This window comes from Arachis duranensis, chromosome 1 (assembly GCF_000817695.3).
Source record: "Arachis duranensis cultivar V14167 chromosome 1, aradu.V14167.gnm2.J7QH, whole genome shotgun sequence".
In the NCBI taxonomy this organism is placed as follows: domain Eukaryota; kingdom Viridiplantae; phylum Streptophyta; class Magnoliopsida; order Fabales; family Fabaceae; genus Arachis; species Arachis duranensis.
The window spans coordinates 96,072,195-96,089,836 of record NC_029772.3 but is presented as its reverse complement, the minus strand read 5'-3'; the positions used below and the strand labels follow the sequence as shown (position 1 = coordinate 96,089,836).

The 17,642-nt window shown below is 34.3% G+C and overlaps 3 protein-coding genes across 5 annotated transcripts in view; all 3 read left to right on the top strand.

Annotated features, from left to right (window-relative positions):
* Positions 1 to 292: 292 nt before the first annotated feature.
* LOC107465011 (putative E3 ubiquitin-protein ligase RF298) lies at positions 293 to 4,641 on the top strand. Of its 3 annotated transcripts, none has more exons than XM_016083985.3 (3): positions 293 to 440; positions 1,039 to 3,154; positions 3,832 to 4,641. In XM_016083985.3, exons 2-3 carry the CDS (start codon positions 1,052 to 1,054, stop codon positions 4,366 to 4,368), a joined length of 2,640 nt encoding a protein of 879 aa, XP_015939471.1. In that variant the 5' UTR covers positions 293 to 440; positions 1,039 to 1,051; the 3' UTR covers positions 4,369 to 4,641. The 3 variants fall into 3 exon arrangements, with proteins under 3 accessions (XP_015939471.1, XP_015939461.1, XP_015939478.1); XM_016083975.3 differs by having other exon boundaries at positions 298 to 440; positions 1,009 to 3,154; XM_016083992.3 differs by having other exon boundaries at positions 298 to 440; positions 1,009 to 3,154; positions 3,816 to 3,970.
* Positions 4,642 to 6,786: 2,145 nt separating this feature from the next.
* LOC107465035 (pyruvate, phosphate dikinase, chloroplastic-like) lies at positions 6,787 to 13,647 on the top strand. Its single transcript, XM_016084007.2, is given in 20 exon segments — positions 6,787 to 6,919; positions 6,991 to 7,294; positions 8,695 to 8,751; positions 8,877 to 9,110; positions 9,202 to 9,339; positions 9,537 to 9,699; positions 9,841 to 10,076; positions 10,157 to 10,285; positions 10,378 to 10,557; positions 10,646 to 10,786; positions 10,825 to 10,989; positions 11,064 to 11,225; positions 11,320 to 11,409; positions 11,538 to 11,854; positions 11,985 to 12,114; positions 12,269 to 12,397; positions 12,577 to 12,714; positions 12,799 to 12,876; positions 13,001 to 13,092; positions 13,177 to 13,647. Coding segments are annotated over 19 exon segments (2,886 nt in total). The 5' UTR covers positions 6,787 to 6,919; positions 6,991 to 7,030; the 3' UTR covers positions 13,220 to 13,647.
* Positions 13,648 to 17,372: 3,725 nt separating this feature from the next.
* The window catches only part of LOC107465028 (uncharacterized), a gene marked incomplete in the record, with an annotated part of 1,904 nt that continues 1,634 nt past the window's right edge, over positions 17,373 to 17,642 (top strand). The window contains 1 exon segment of the mRNA XM_016084002.3: positions 17,373 to 17,642. Coding sequence (XP_015939488.1) covers positions 17,507 to 17,642 — 136 coding nt within the window.

Genomic DNA, 17,642 nt, shown 5'->3' with positions numbered 1-17,642 from the left:
ACACTTTGCCACTATTAATTTTGATATGCATGTCTTTCAAACACTTCCATGTGATGCAACCACATGCTACATAGTCATGTTTTAGACTATGTAGATAGATAGATGGCAACATATATAAATTAACACAATTTTTTTAAATTAAGATACAATTTTATTTTTGAGTGGCAGCTTATGGTAAATGAATGAATATATGAAAAATAAAATATTTATTTATTTATTATTATTAATTTATTAATTTATTCTTATTTCTAAGATGGAGGAAGACCTTGAATACATAAAAGCCATCAAGCTCCCAAGGCCCTCATATCAGCACAAATAAAATAAAAGGAAACTAAAAAAAAAAAGAAAAAAATAGGGAAAAGGTGTAGATTTTCTTTGTGATTGTCCGATTGTGTAAGATCGATCGTACCATCGATTGTTCGGTAATTTGCTCCAATCGGGTACGTATCGATCGTGTAGTACTGATTATAACTCATGTATTTGGGATCTTCTTCCTATCACTGCCTCCGTATGCTTGGATAATCTTTCAAAAACATGTTTTTTTAATCGTTTTTGTGATCTGTTGCTGTATTTGGAGTACCGATATTCGTTTGGGTATTTTTAATTTCCAATTTTTCTTTTCCGGGTATGTTCTGCTCGACGAGATTACTGCGTATATGTGGAAGCTGATTGATCTGTCATCAATTATTCTCTGAATTCTGAACCTTCTAGAATTTTGGAAATCATCGGTTCTTAATAGTTAAATCCAGAAATGATTGATTTTCTGGATTTAATGCATACAAATATGATATCCAGTGCTAGTTGTATTACTTTTTTTTATGCACAATGTTGTGGAATTGCTGCTGAATTTTCCTCATCAATGATGTTATTAATATTGCTTTTGAATTCATGAAACTTGATGTTGGAATTGCGGTTGTGGATAGATACTAGATAAAACTTGATAAGTGTGTTCATATTTTTCATCTGTTTCCTTTCTTTTTTTGGTTGTTTATTTGGTTTTGTCTGCAGCTGTCTAAGAATGGTTTCATTGGTTGCCAGTGGCAGCAGTCAAATGTCTCCTTCAGTTTCTGTCCAAGAAAAAGGAAGTAGAAATAAGAGAAAATTCAGGGCTGATCCTCCTTTGGGGGAGTCCAATAAGATTATTCCTTCACCCCAAAGTGAGTGCCTTGGTTATGAATTCTCTGCTGAGAAGTTTGAAATTGCCCCGGCTCATGGGCAAGCCGCGGCTTGTGACCTGTGTAGTATTAGCCAGGATCATTCTGCCGATGGATTGAAGCTTGACCTTGGGTTGTATAGTCCTGGAAGTGCATCTGAGGTCGGGCCTAGTCATCCAAAGGAAGGACTCGATGCAGATGAATTCAACGATGCTGATTGGAATGATCTCACTGAAGCCCAATTGGAAGAGCTTGTCTTGAGTAATTTGGACACCATTTTCAAGAGTGCAATAAAAAAAATTGCTGCATTGGGATATACAGAAGAAATTGCAACTAAGGCCATCTTGAGGTCTGGCATCTGCTATGGATATAAAGATACTGAGTCTAATATAATTGATAATGCTGTAGCATTTCTTAGAAACAGCCAAGAGATTGATCCTTCACGCGAGCACTATTTTGAAGATTTAGTGCAGCTTGAGAAGTATATCTTAGCTGAATTGGTTTGTGTACTTAGAGAGGTTAGGCCATTCTTCAGTATCGGCGATGCAATGTGGTGTTTGTTAATTTGCGACATGAATGTGTCACATGCTTGTGCAATGGATGGTGACCCTTTAAGTTGTTTAGGTAGTGATGGCACTATGGATGGTGGTTCATCTAGCCAAATGGAATTGCAATCAACAGCAGAAATAAAAGTTCCTGAGTTCAGTTTTCCAAATCCTTGTAAATCGATTCCTGCAGGTTCTCATAATTCTCAATCCAAGAAACCCTTCGCGGTGGGAATTCCTGGCATGAATAACTCAAAGAATTCTCATGTTCTTGGTGGTGGACTCTTAGAGAATGGGGGTACCACTTTTGGATCTGATTGTGTTAATAAAGCTTTTACTACTGTTGCAACATCTCAATCTCCCCTGGTCGATGAAAAATGGGGGAATGTTAGGAAGTTCCATTCTGGCAGCACCAAGAGGGACTATGTTCTTCGACAAAAGTCGTTTCATGTGGAAAAGAATTATCGGACTTATGGATCCAAAGGGTCTTCAAGAGGAGGGAAGCTGAGTAGCTTTGGTAGTTTAATCTTGGATAAGAAACTTAAATCTGTGTCAGAATCTTCTACGATAAATTTAAAGAGTGCATCCTTACAGATAAGTAAGGCAATGGGGGTTGATGTGATTCAAGACAATAATGCTAATTTCTCATCCCCTGCCGGACCATCTGTCTCGACTTCATTCCGGTTGGATTCTGCTCCTGATCTCATCTCTAGATCGACCAATACTTCGTATTCAGTACATGCAGCAAATACTCTACCTGCATTCAGTAGTCCAGCTCCTTTATCAGCTACAGATACTGATCTTTCTCTTTCATTGTCTTCAAGAATCAAGTCTTCTCCGGCACCTGTCTACGTCAATAAGGAGGCACCTAGTAATAGTCATGTGGGTTTATCATCTGACAAGCCCCTTGGTCAACGGGTACCACAAGATAGAAAGGATGAAATGATTTTGAAGCTGGTTCCAAGGGTTCGTGAGCTGCAAAATCAACTTCAAGAATGGACTGAATGGGCCAATCAAAAAGTTATGCAAGCTGCTCGTCGGCTGGGTAAGGATAAGGCTGAGCTCAAGACACTTCGACAAGAGAAAGAGGAAGTTGAGCGTCTTAAGAAAGAGAAACAATCTCTGGAAGAAAACACTCTGAAGAAGCTTTCCGAGATGGAAAATGCCTTATGCAAAGCAAGTGGACAGGTAGAGCGAGCTAATGCTGCTGTTAGGAAGCTTGAGGTTGAGAATGCTGCTTTAAGGAGAGAGATGGAGGCTGCTAAACTACGTGCTGCAGAAACTGCCGCAAGCTGTCAGGAGGTCTCAAAAAGGGAAAAGAAAACCCAAATGAAGTTTCAGTCTTGGGAGAAACAGAAATCCTTGTTTCAGGAAGAGCTAGTTACCGAAAAACGTAAATTAGCGCAGCTGCTGCAGGAACTAGAGCAATCTAAGGTGCAACAGGAACAAGCTGAGGTATAGTACTTTAATCTTGTTCCAAAATTTCTCTAATGTTCCCTTATATTTTTGTAAACAACACCTGGTATCTTCACTGTTGTAACATAGTTCGTGCAGTATTAATGTACCACGGTGTCTCCAATATGCAACCTTTTTTCTTAAGAAATAAGGTTGTATGAAGGTGTGATTAGTGGGTTTTTCTGTTTTGAAGATCCTCCAGTCTCATTTTTATTCTCAGCATAGACCAGTAAGTAGATAGGCTTGTGTTAACACCTATTTTAGATATCCATTTGTTTGCATGAGTTGACCATTATCATGTTTCCATGTAGAGTGGGTGAGTACTGCATGTATATTAAATGATATGGGTCTGAAACAAATTTTCTTCATGCCATCATGTTAGCTATCGAGGTATCGGCTTTTCTCCATTTAGAAGGTGAAGAACGGATGCGTAGATTTTAAGATGACTCCTTAAACTTGTGTTTCCTTGCACCTTGTTTGTTTTCCTTTTCCTTGAAGATCCTGTTTATCTTGTATTTGTGATACTCATCCTTATTGTCAAGTGAAACATGATCAAATTGTTTTGTACACATGAACCATTGCGAGGTTCCACAATGCAACCACTCTTGACTCTTTTTGGGTGTTGAATGAGTTTATTTCTTGTTATGTTCTCATCGTAAAGGGCAAATATCACACAGGCTAGATGGCAGCAAGAAGCGAAGGCGAAAGAAGAACTTCTTCTACAGGCCAATTCTATAAAAAAGGAAAGAGAACAGATTGAGGAGTCAGCAAAGTCCAAAGAGGATATGATCAAATTGAAAGCGGAGAGAAATCTGCTCAAGTACAGAGATGATATCCATAAACTTGAAAAGGAAATTGCACAGCTGAGGTTGAAGACTGACTCTTCCAAGATCGCTGCACTGAGGATGGGCATCGATGGAAGCTATGCTGGCAGGTTCGCGGACCTCAAAAATGTTGCAGCCATGGGAGGGCCCCGGAATTCTTTTATAAGGGAGCTAGTCAGCGACTACTCAGTGACATCCGGTGGGGTTAAACGCGAACGCGAGTGTGTGATGTGCCTTTCGGAGGAGATGTCCGTGGTCTTCCTTCCCTGTGCACATCAGGTTGTTTGCACAACATGCAATGAGCTCCATGAAAAGCAAGGTATGCAAGATTGCCCTTCTTGCAGGAGCCCGATCCAGCGGCGTATCGCCATACGGTATACACATACATAATATTTATTTATTTATTTATTTATACTTTGAGCGAGTTGAGAGTTTTGAATAATGTCTGTGGGACTTCAGAATGAATAAAGCATTCTAATCATGCATCTCAACAGTTGGTTGATACATTAAGCTGCTTTCAATGGCAAGGTTGATTTTTGGTTGGTTCTGTTTTTTCTCCTCTTCTGTTTTGATGTTATTCTTGAGAAGGTGCACTTGCCTTCCTTAGCTTGTTACTGTGATATGATGCTGAAGTAAATAAATATGCAGAAGAAATTATACCTATTGGTTATATATATACACTATTGTTTTCTCAATCCTAATTTGTTCATGTGCTATTTTATTAAACATAAGAAGGTGAATATAAGTGATTTAATCATATCTGCTGAATGTAAGAATATTTGATCAATGATCATGACTTCCTATTGACAACATTAATAGAGAATATAGCCACATGTGCCACCCAATATTTTTGTCTACATGAATGGCCTTCATGATTCAAGCAGCGATCATAGAATGTGGACTTCAAAATTAAGATTATGCATAATTGCATATTTCACACAAGCCATCATTTTTTGACTTAACTGTTATGTTTTATTAAGTGATGCATAATACATGAAAACTTTTTTCCTTCACTCTAGAGTGTCTAAAAAAAAATTAAAGGACTCATGAAGCTCAAGAAATATAATTAAAAGGATGCCACATGGCTAAGGCCAAAGACACATAATTATAAATTATAAAATCTTATAATATGTCCATATTATTTATTTTAAATTTCTTATAACATTCATAACAGTGAAGAAAAGTGTGACATGTGAGTTATGCTGAGTTATGGAATATTGGGGAGATATACACGGTTGTGACGGCATTCAATTTTTTGTTTTAGTGGGAAGAAATTGGACTGTCCGATTTCATTGCAGAAAGAGGGAGACACAAATCGGACAGTCCGATTTATGTGGAGCAAAATTTCATGCAGAATTTCGTGGATACTGAAATCGGATTCAAGGTTTTCTGCTAGTACACAAATCAGACCCAAGATTTTCAGTACCTCCAATCGGACAGTCTGATTTGTCTTGCGCAGTTTTCATATCTTGGTGAAACACCATATACCTTTATAACTCTGCTATACACCAACCCTCTCTCCGTATTAAAATTAAAAAAGTTCAAGAAAAGTAACTATAAAATTATGTTTGTTTATGCCATAGTTTACCAACCATTTATTTTCACTGCTTCCTAGGCGTTTTAAGAATCTACAAAACTATTAATAATAAAATAGAATTAGAAAACAAATAATTAATAAAGATAAATAGAGTAATAGATGTGGATGGAAATATTTGGAGAAAAATATAGAACCCATTCCTGTCTAGAAGGTTCTTTAGGGAAATTATGAAGTGATACGAGAGATGTACTCAGCCACATCTATTCACATTATTTTAGAAAGGAAATTAAACATTTAACCATTCCAATAATATTAGTTTGTCGAAGTTGAATTGTTTGTTAATATAAAACAATTTCCTTCTTTATCCAGCTATATTATTACATTTTTAGTTTTATTATATCTACTGCAAGATGTTTGTGGTGTCAAAAGTTTTAAATCGGAAGAAGGTACGTGAAGAGCTGAAAAAACATAATTTTCATAGTAGTATTTTGTTTTTGGAAGAAACAAAAAAGGAGGAGAAGCAAAGAAGTAGGAGAAGAGGGTAGCCATTGAAACTTGAAAGGGACAAGTTGTATGATTTTCTAAGAATTGTCCATATGTGTGCCATAAACCGCGAGACGGACCAAGAAAGGGTAAAGTTGGTCATTCAATAAAATAAAAAATCGAATAAAGGACACATACAATTATACTATATATATATATATATATATTAATAACTAAAATCAATCATTAATATAAAATATATATTAAAATATAAATAAATATTAAAAATAAGAGAAAATAATAAATAGATTTCTGACCTTTTACTCTGTAGACATTTTTATTTTTGACTATTAAAAAATACTTTTAAATTTTTGACCTTTATAAAACATGGACGGATCAGTCTCTTTATCCAAACGTCTCTGTCAGGACTGATCCGTCTAAATATCTCCGTTAGAAACGGATCCATCCAAGTTTTGTAAAGGTCAGAAACTTAAAAATATTTTTCAATAGTCAAAAACAAAAATGTCTATAGGACAAAAAATCAAAAATCTATTTATCTTTTTCTTTAAAAATAAATTAAATTATACATATATTTATATACAAATATATTAATAATTAATTTTAGTGGATAAACAATATTTTTGGAACACAAAATAATAGTTAGTGTTACTATTAAGTTGAATTTGAAGGCGACTTAGCTCCAATCCGGAATATTGTCCACTCATTTCTCATCATACATTATAATTTTGAATTATATTACATTCTTTTTGTTATTGAGTTATAATTAATAAAATTAAACACATAAATAGCGAGGAAAATAAAACACAACTGACATTTTTCATTTTGAGAAGCTGCTATACTAATTACTCAGCTCTCAACTACTCTCTTTTTTGTTATATTCATTCATTCTATCTTCTTCAGGTACGTGAATTTGATTTCATGATATAATCAGTATGCAGTAATATATGTATTTACATGCATGAATGCAACAGAGAAGGAAGGGGAAATTGAAGTGAGAAAGATCAGAAAAAGATGTGTTCCTCAGTAGGCATAGGGAAGGGAATACTGATAAGGAGCACACCAGATGTTTGCAGTAATAACAATAAGAAGAAGAGGGAGCTACTGTTCTATGGGAAAAGAAGCACCAGCAGAGGAGTAGTGCTGTGGCAGGAGGAGTTGCAGTTGTTGTGCTTTGGATCCAACTCATCATCATCATCATCATCATCATCAACAGGATCATCACGTTACCCTGCAATACGTGGACAAGTTATCCTTACCCCACCCACAACCAAAAAGGTACGTAGTACCATCCATTCATTCTTTCCTCTAATTACCACAATTATATTAATTATCAATATTCAATTGCTACTTTAATACCTTATTCAATTCACTAACAACTAGTATTAGGTATACACCAAAATTAACTACTAATATAAAATATAGTCAATATATATAAAAATTTAAAATATGTATTAAAAATAAATTAAATTAGACATATATTTATACACAAATATATATCAACTGATTTTATTAGCTCTAAAACATTTTTTAATTAAGTACTAAATTATTTTTAAGATTTGAATAAAACACTGCTGGTTAAAAGATTAAGATACTAATGATCTTGACTACTGTCGCGTAATTTATTATTTATATTACATTTTACTTTAATGCTTCTTAACTCAGTAGTACCATGTAATAATTTTTTTAAATATGATTACTTCCCTAATAATGTTCCACCTTTTTACATTTGTGTAATGAAAATCGCACCAGTGGGGGTTGCCCAAACTGCGGTTATTTGGTCAAGTGATTTTCGTGACTAGCTGAGCATGTAATGTTGGGTTTTGGGACAATACCGCAATTAGTGGGTCAATTTTCCCTCTTTACACAAAATATCCTAATACGAGGCCCAACTTGGTCCGTGAGGCTGTGAAAATTTTTGGTTACGCCCCTTGCTATTAACAATTTTTTAGTAACTAATCCATTGGCCAGCGACAAACTCTTAAATGGAGTTCAATACCGCAGCGGATTAGTCCTTGGCCTGCCGGGTTGGAGAATACCGTGGAAAACAAAAAAAAAGAAAGACAATTTTCTTTTGTGTGATGTAGATTTTAAATATTCTTAAAATTGATGTTGTCTGAAAAACTGTTGGTCATCTAGAATTTTTCTAATTTTTAATATCTTGAAAATGCTTAATCATTTGGAAATAACGTTAAAATTAGTTATTTTAATTAATATAATTGAACACTGACACTGAGTCAGAGTCACTGATGTTTATATATTGACATCATATAAAAATTAAACTCATTATGTACTTACACAGTTATGCTGATATTCGATTTATTTAATTAAGCATTGTTTAACTTTGACCAAGCTTCTCAATTTTTGTTTTAAACGAAGAGCATTATACATAACGGATTCAGTAATCCTAACGGTCATAACTGCCATATGCAATGTGCTATTCCCTTACTCTCAGACAATAATCAGACACAGTTTGAAGTTGAAAACTTTTAAGAATGTCAGATCACGTATACAAAGGCAAATTGTCATAAACCTTTTAGAAGTTTTCACACATTACTAACAAGTAAAAAGAGGTATAAGAGTGGTGTTCAGCTATGATTTTCCCTAAGCATTTAGAATGTAACATCTATTTTTTACTGAAGCTGGAGTAAAAATTTTCTGTGCTATTGTTTAAACAGCGTGTATTCACATTTGGCAAGGGCAGAAGTGAAGGAAACAAGGCCATGAAATCCTTGGCAAGTATTCTTTGTCTTCACATTTGTTTACATTCAACAAAATAGGGATGCCTGCTTTCTTTTTTCCATGTCTGCTTTTGTTTTCCTTTGAATTGATCTGCATGTGTGTGAGTGATATGCAATAGTTGGGAGGAAAGGGGGCAAACCTGGCAGAAATGGCAACCATTGGATTGTCAGTTCCTCCGGGACTAACGATATCAACGGAAGCTTGTCAAGAATATCAGCACAATGGCAAGAAGTTACCTGATGGCCTCTGGGATGAGATACTTGAAGGCCTCACTTTTGTGGAGGCAGAGATGGGGGCCTCTCTTGGGAATCCTTCTAGACCTCTCCTCCTCTCTGTCCGCTCCGGCGCTGCGGTAAATATCATTCTTTTCTTATACTTGCTTTATTCTTTTCTCATGCTGTGCTAACAAAATATAACTAACTAGTTTCCTCCACCTTTTCAAGATTTCCATGCCTGGAATGATGGATACAGTTCTCAATCTTGGACTCAATGATGAAGTCGTTGCTGGCTTGGCTGCAAAGAGTGGAGAGCGCTTTGCTTACGATTCATACAGACGATTCTTAGACATGTTTGGAGATGTTGTGAGTAGTCAATTCTTTTACACTATGTATCAAAATGCACGTTGTTTTAGCTTTCTTTATAGATTGCTAACAATGCTTTAGCAACTGAAGTCCAAATTACAATATTAAAAGCTAGTATCAATATCCTTCTCTAAAAGTGGATCAAGAAGCATTGTATTTTTCCATATTTTCTAATTGTTCTTTTGTGTTATATTGAGGTTTTGGGCATTCCGCATTCGTTGTTTGAGGAGAAGTTAGAAGATCTAAAGAACAAAAAAGGTGCCAAACTTGACACTGATCTAACAGCATCTGATCTCAAAGATCTGGTTGAGCAGTACAAGAATGTCTACCTTGAAGCCAATGGAGAAAATTTTCCCTCAGGTGCTGAATGCAACTCCATCACGATTTGTTTGTTATATATCCTCGTGGTCTTCACCTTCATTTCAAACTCCCTCTCACCATAAAGTTTTTGTAAGAAAAAACTATATGCGCCCATCTTAAGTTTTGATTAACCAATTGCAGACCCGAAGAAGCAGCTCGAGCTAGCCGTGAAAGCTGTTTTCAATTCTTGGGATAGCCCAAGGGCTATTAAGTACAGGAGCATTAATCAAATAAATGGACTAAAGGGAACTGCTGTGAACATTCAAACTATGGTGTTTGGTAACATGGGGACGACTTCCGGAACTGGTGTCTTGTTCACTAGAAATCCAAGTACCGGAGAAAAGAAACTCTATGGAGAGTTTCTGATTAATGCTCAGGTACATGATTTATGATATGATACACTAGTTATGCGACTTTCATGCACTTATTTTGCTGATTTTTTCAACTCCCCAAATAGGGAGAGGATGTAGTTGCTGGAATCAGGACACCTGAAGATTTGGAGACTATGAAAAATTGCATGCCAGAAGCATACAAGGAACTTGAGGAGAATTGCAAAATTCTGGAGAAGCACTACAAGGATATGATGGTAAAAATTCACTCTCCATAGATAGGTCATTGTTTTGCATGCTTCTCTTACTTCCTGGAAATTTTATGGAATTGCTTTAACCTACACTTCAGGATATTGAGTTCACAGTTCAAGAAAATAGGTTGTGGATGTTGCAATGTCGAAGTGGGAAGCGTACTGGCAAAGGTGCTGTTAAAATAGCTGTAGACATGGTTAATGAAGGGCTTGTTGATATTCGGTCTGCAATCAAGATGGTAGAGCCAAGGCATCTTGATCAGCTTCTCCACCCACAGGTATATACTTAGTTGTAGTTACAATTACTAGATTCACATTTAAGATGATGATCAAGTGTTCTTAATTGATTTTAGTTTGTCTGGTTAGTTTGAGGATCCATCTGCTTACAAGGACAACGTGATAGCTACCGGCTTACCTGCATCCCCTGGAGCTGCAGTAGGGCAGGTTGTGCTCAATGCTGATGATGCTGAAGAATGATGAAAAGTTTTAGGTGAAATGCTTCTTAGTGTAAGATTGGAGTTTCATTCCTATTTTATTTATTCAAGGTGAGGACAGAGACAAGTCCAGAGGATGTAGGGGGTATGCATGCAGCTTCTGGAATCTTGACAGCTAGAGGTGGTATGACATCTCATGCTGCCGTTGTAGCTCGCGGATGGGGAAAGTGTTGTGTGTCTGGCTGCTCTGATGTCCTTGTAAATGATATTGAGAAGGTAAAGGCTTTCCTTTGGTATAAGCATATTAAATGGCCATCATGCTGTTGGTATAATCTCAACTGAAAATGCAGGTTGTTGTAATTGGTGATACAGTGATTCCGGAAGGTGAATGGATATCACTGAATGGATCCACCGGTGAGGTGATACTAGGTAAGCAGCCACTTTCGCCTCCAGCACTAAGTGATGACCTTGCAACCTTCATGTCTTGGGCTGATGAAATAAGGCATCTGAAGGTGGGTGCATAGTATGCTTTACATGCTTCATTAGTTGAGTTGAATCAAAGAATCTCCTTTCTTGAATATTCTTTTATTTGCTGTTGTCGGTCAGGTAATGGCAAATGCTGACACACCAGAAGATGCATTAACAGCAAGACAGAATGGTGCTCAGGGAATTGGACTATGCAGGACAGAACACATGGTACATAAAATATTCATATATGATTTAATCTTTTTAATTTTAAACCTAGTTTTTGGATATTCATAACAAATTTTACTCAAAAGTAGTAACAAATGATATGGTTTTCTACTGGTTTTGGTGAGTTTCAGTTTTTTGCTTCGGACGAGAGGATAAAGGCTGTGAGAATGATGATAATGGCCATCACACCGGAACAAAGGAAAGCTGCACTTGACCTTTTGCTACCTTATCAAAGATCAGATTTCGAGGGAATTTTTCGAGCAATGGATGGTCTCCCGGTGACAATCCGATTGTTGGATCCTCCGCTCCATGAGTTTCTTCCGGAGGGTGACTTGGAGCACATTGTCAGTGAGCTAACTTCTGAGACAGGCATGAAGGAAGAAGAAATCTTCTCTAGGATTGAAAAACTCTCAGAAGTGAATCCCATGCTTGGTTTTCGTGGCTGCAGGTTTGCATTTCCTTCTTGTGCATGACAAATTCATATTGAAATGAACTCTAGAAAATGAAGTAACAATGTCCATAGTTTATGGATTGATTTTACAATAATTTGTATGTGACCATTGAGGTTCTGTCAACAGGCTGGGAATATCATATCCCGAATTAACTGAGATGCAGGCACGTGCAGTCTTCCAAGCTGCTGTTTCAGTGAGTAACCATGGCATTAAAGTCCTTCCTGAGATAATGGTTCCACTTATTGGTACACCTCAGGCATGATCCTTACTCCACCTTATCTCTTTCTAGTTTGCATGTTCTTCAGTTTTGTCTACATGCATCATTAAGCCTAAAATTTATGAGGAAACTTCCATAGTTCCATTATCATCTTAATCATATAAGCCCAGATTTTATTTTATTTTATTGGCAGGAATTAAGGCATCAAGTGAGTTTAATAAGGAATGTTGCTGAGAAAGTTTTCTCTGAGATGGGTTCCTCTTTAAGCTACAAGGTTGGAACAATGATTGAAGTTCCCAGAGCTGCACTAGTTGCAGATGAGGTAAAAACAAACTCCTTTTATGTCTCTACTTGAAGAATCACATTAAGATTCTAACATATAGTAGTTACTTGTCATTACTTTAGATTTTAGAATGTGGGAAAGAAGCATAGTTAAAGAGTATAATTTGTTCTGTTTAGTTATTTATTTAAACTTGCTAATTTTATTATCCATTCTTCTAGATTGCTGATGAAGCCGAGTTCTTTTCATTTGGAACCAATGACCTTACCCAAATGACATTTGGGTACAGCAGAGATGATGTTGGAAAATTTCTTCCGATTTACCTATCAAGCGGCATTCTGCAGAGTGATCCATTTGAGGTTAGTTGTCTAAAGGTTATTTGCTCATTGATGATATATGAAAGATGGTTGCTGAATTTTTGAAACTGTTGACAATAATATTAGGTACTTGACCAAAAAGGAGTGGGTCAACTCATCAAGCTTTGCACAGAAAAGGGTCGTGCTGTCAGACCAAACTTAAAGGTAGGTCTAGGAGTAACTGACTGACAGAGATTTTTGAACTAGAAGCATGTAGCTGTTCTATTCTATGAATTATTAGACCTCATCAAATTGCTGCAGCAATTAACACCTTGAGTTGATTTATCAGGTTGGAATATGTGGAGAGCATGGTGGGGAGCCATCTTCTGTTGCATTCTTTGCTCAAATTGGTCTTGACTATGTCTCATGCTCTCCTTTTAGGTCAGATTTTTAGTTCCATATTATCTAAAAATAAATTAGAGATTTAGATTCAATCACTAAACTGAAATTTGAGGACACTTGCAGGGTTCCAATTGCTAGGCTTGCAGCGGCTCAAGTTGCAGTTTAAGAAATTTGTTAATCTGGTTTAAGAGAGGGTTGAATGGCTAACTTTCAGGGCATGACTCTCTTATAACTGTAAATAGTTGTTATTTATTGTTTATAATAGTGAATAAGTCCATGTACATCAAAAATGGATATCTGTATATGAGGTCAGATAAAATGGCCACTGACATACATATAGAAGTAGAAAGAAAAAGGAAATATGTTTTTGGAAAACGAAAAAGAATGAAACATTGTGTACAAAGATTCATACAAATTACAACAATGTTTCTCTCAGAATTTGATTGCAAAATGTGCCTACAATATATTTGGTGCACAAGACAATAGTACTGACAAGTAGCTATATGTTGTCATAAAATAAGAGTGATTCTGTAAAATTCTTGTACATGTTCGACTGTATCCATACTAATAAAATCTCTGATAAATTCTTGTGTATCTTGCCGAATGAACTCCAAATAACTAACTTGTGTGTTTGGATTGACTTTTGCCATACTGGAATTGAATAAAAGTGATTTTATAGACTTAATTTTGATTAGAATAAGTTTGTATCAACATGATTTATGTTTGGTAATTCTATACTAAAATTGATTTTGATAAAATAAATATTATTTAGATAATATTAGTTAAAATCACTTTTAGGTAGATAATTACTAGAAAAGGATACGCCATTAAATTATAATATTATTTTTTTAAGTATATTTAATTTTTTATATTTTTTAATATGTTTTTTATATAATGATCAATAAATTATAGTATAAAAAGATAATAATAAATATAATATACAAACATGACAATTATAAAAATGTATAATGTCAAACAAAAAATTTAACAAAAATATAAATAATAAATAAAAAAAAGAAATCATAAAAAAAATAAAAATTTCATAAATAAAACAATATGTATGAAGGGTGTGGGGTTGGTACAAGAGAAATAAAAAATGCAAAAATTATAATTTGTTATTTTTTGTAAATGTGAATTTAAGTACAAAATTACTTTTACATTTATAGGAAGAAAAAATAGCCAAAAAAAATAGCCAAACCAAAAATTGAAGTGTTTAAAAATTTTGAATGTGCTTTTCAACTTCAAACACAAAAACAAACACACCCTAAAATAGTTATAATTTCATGTTGAGGCTTGTTACCAGTTAAGCTACATAAAATAAAGAGAATTTCTTTAGTGAGAAGTAATGTTTGGTAAAAAATAAAGACTAGTTAATTTTTGAGAAAAGTGTACATCTATTTGTAATATAATAGTTAAGTAGTTCAGTACATGAAGTTTGAACAGTGTTTCACTGAAAACATCCAACTCTAAAGCTTTGGAGGTGATGACACATCACCCGTCATGAATAGTATTTTCTTTAGGAGTGTTTATGGGTCGGGTGAAACCGGGTTTAATATAACTTAGACCCAACTTAAAATATATATTGGGTCTATTTGTTAGACTTAAATTCGGTCTTAGACCCAATGAAATTTATACACTTTTGGACCACGATTATATCAGGTAAAAATATCCAAATTTCTAAGACTTTAACCATTATTTGATATAGTAAAATTCATTTAGAAAAATATAACAAGAACCAACCATTCTCTAAAATTAAAATATAACCATAATCAATACTAATATTGTCTAATAACACCAAATTTTTAAATCAATACAAATAACACTTATATCATTAGTCTAAAGTCTTATGCATTTTAAACATAAAACATTAACTTATAGTCTTATAATGACTAATAACACAAAGTATTAAAGTTTACAATATTTAAATTCCACATAAAAATAGTCATCATTCATCACTAATAACACAAAATATTAATTGTATATGATGACTGGGCCGAGTTCGAGTGGCCCGATTTATGACCAGGATTCGACCCGAAATAATGACTGGGTCTATTTTTGACCCTTATCAAATTCTAGACCCGATAAAATCACATCAAATTAACCCCTAAAGTGTTCGGGGTCGGACCGGACTATATACACCCCTAGTTCCCTCCATTAGGATGAAAATGCAAACCCACAACAACGCATCGGCTTATGCATAAAAAAGCCTCCAAAAATTGTCCACCAACAGTATTACCATCCAAAAAAAATTGTCGTCCTTTCAGTAGGGTTGGTTGCCAAAGTAACATCCCAATGGACGAGGTAGCTATAGGGTTCCCTTCTAAAGAAGTGTAGAGGTGACGGTTTCGTTGGTCAGAGGTCTTGGCAAAATTGAATTTCAAATACAAGTAGCATATCTTTTTTCCCATGTGTAAGGATCTACGGTTAATAAATGATTGAATTTGGGACATCCCACTTTGACGCTCACTGGCTCTTTAAAAATCTCATTTTTCTTGCTCATTTCATTCATTGATAAAAGAACAACTCTATATAAATATTAGAATGGTACAACTTACATGAAAAATATAAATCTATTATTAATTTTACCTGGCAAAACTTTTGCTTGAAGCAGTTTTAGAGTGCAAATAATGACTGCAAAGACAGACTTGATCAAAGACATCAATCCAACCAAGCTTGTTTGGTCGTTGGTCGTAGGTGTTGTCCGATTGTATGAGTTTCTTAATCAGTGAAACCAGAATGAGGTGTTTAGCTTGGAGATAGTTTTGCAAGATGAGTGATTGTTATACGTTGCATCTTCTTTTTTAATGCCTTTCTAACAAGTTTTGATTTTTTTGGATTTCAAAATATTTTGCAGGATGATAGAATTCATGCAACGATATGCAAGCTTGGATTGAATTTGTTCAGGGAGAAGATAAAAAAGCATGCCGTGCATAGTATGCAAAATTTTATTGTGAAAATTAACAATAAAAAGGTAAAAACAACTGCTCATAAATACAAGCTTAGTTTCTATACAAAGAAGGTGAAAATCTTTTTCATCGAGACTTTCGTTTTTAACCTATTTTAATTTTATCCTTTTTGCTGAACTTGAAGCAAATGCTCCGATTGATAGAAATCCTGTTTGACATGTTACATTAACATACTTCTTATTTTGTTAAGACATGATCTTAAATTTATTATAAGTTTAGATTTAAATGGCCTTATTGTAACATGAAGATTACATATGAGAGGTTGTTGGAAAGGAAGAAGCTATGGGATAATTATACACATGGGTGAAAAAAATAAACGTATTATACTACAGTTGGAAAACTTAAAATAATATTTACTACTTTCTCTCTTCTTTCAGCTGTACATTTTTTTTTTATTTTGCAGTCATTTAATTCAAGCATATGCTGAATATTAAGTGTCAAAAAATATTATTAGAGTTGTATTATGCCTTTTATTCCCGGAAGCACAAAATTAAATGTATATTGTTTGGAGAATTAGTGGATCAAGTACTTTCACAACTCGAACGAGATTATAGAAAACTTTTCATAATAATTGTTCAACTCTTTAAGTCGAATGTATATTTAAATTCCGTGAATGTTCAAAATACTTACAATATCTCTAAATATTACTTCTTTCCAAATATTTTTAAAGTTATATTGACTTCAAAAGAAGGTGTGTTTTTAGAGTGGTCAAATTACTGCTTTATTATGAGTTTATAAAACATAACTTAAAAATCCTATTAAGTTATATGAGTTTTTTTTGGACTCTCTACAATTTTTAACTTAAAAACTCTAAATATCACTTTTTTTTCACTTGATATTTTTTTTACCATGGTTTAAAATATAAAATCACAGTTTGTTTAATTGAAATTTAAAAAAATTATTTTATTATAGAAAATGTATAAGAATTTGTTTCCTAATTAAACACATTTTTTAAATATTTATTAATGTATTAAACTGGTGAATAACATAAAACTCATTCTATGTTTCAGTGAATAATATTTTTGTATGACAAAAAATTATATAAAAAAATATAAAATCCCATAAATAATGTTAAGTAACTATTTTTTTCAATTAATATTATTTATCTTTTTAAAATTATTTTATTTATCTTAAATTTTATACTCTAATCTTTAATCATAAATTTTAGATTCTAAATTCAAATACTAAAATTAATTAATATTAACTAATTAAAATATAATTCTCACTAATTTTTCAATTGTAATAGAATCTCCTTTCGAAATTTTCAATCTTTCATTTTGTTTTAAGAAAAAATAAAATAAACAAATACAATAAAATGATCGAAAACCTAATTTCAATTTCAACCTTTGACCTTTGTTGTTGAATACTGGAAAACCCTCTCTTTCAAAGTGTCCCTCCCAAATCCAAAACCCCAAAGTAGAGAACATCCTACTACTAGTTTCGGGTGGTTCATTCTTTGCGAGTGGCAATAATTTCGATTTTCGAGAATGGGATTTGAGAGTTACGTGGTGGTTCACAACATTGCCAAAAGGCACAACGTTGGCACGCTTGCTCGAAGCGCCACTGCCTTCGGTGTTTCGGAGCTCATCCTAGTCGGTCGCCGTGATTTCAACTCCTTCGGCA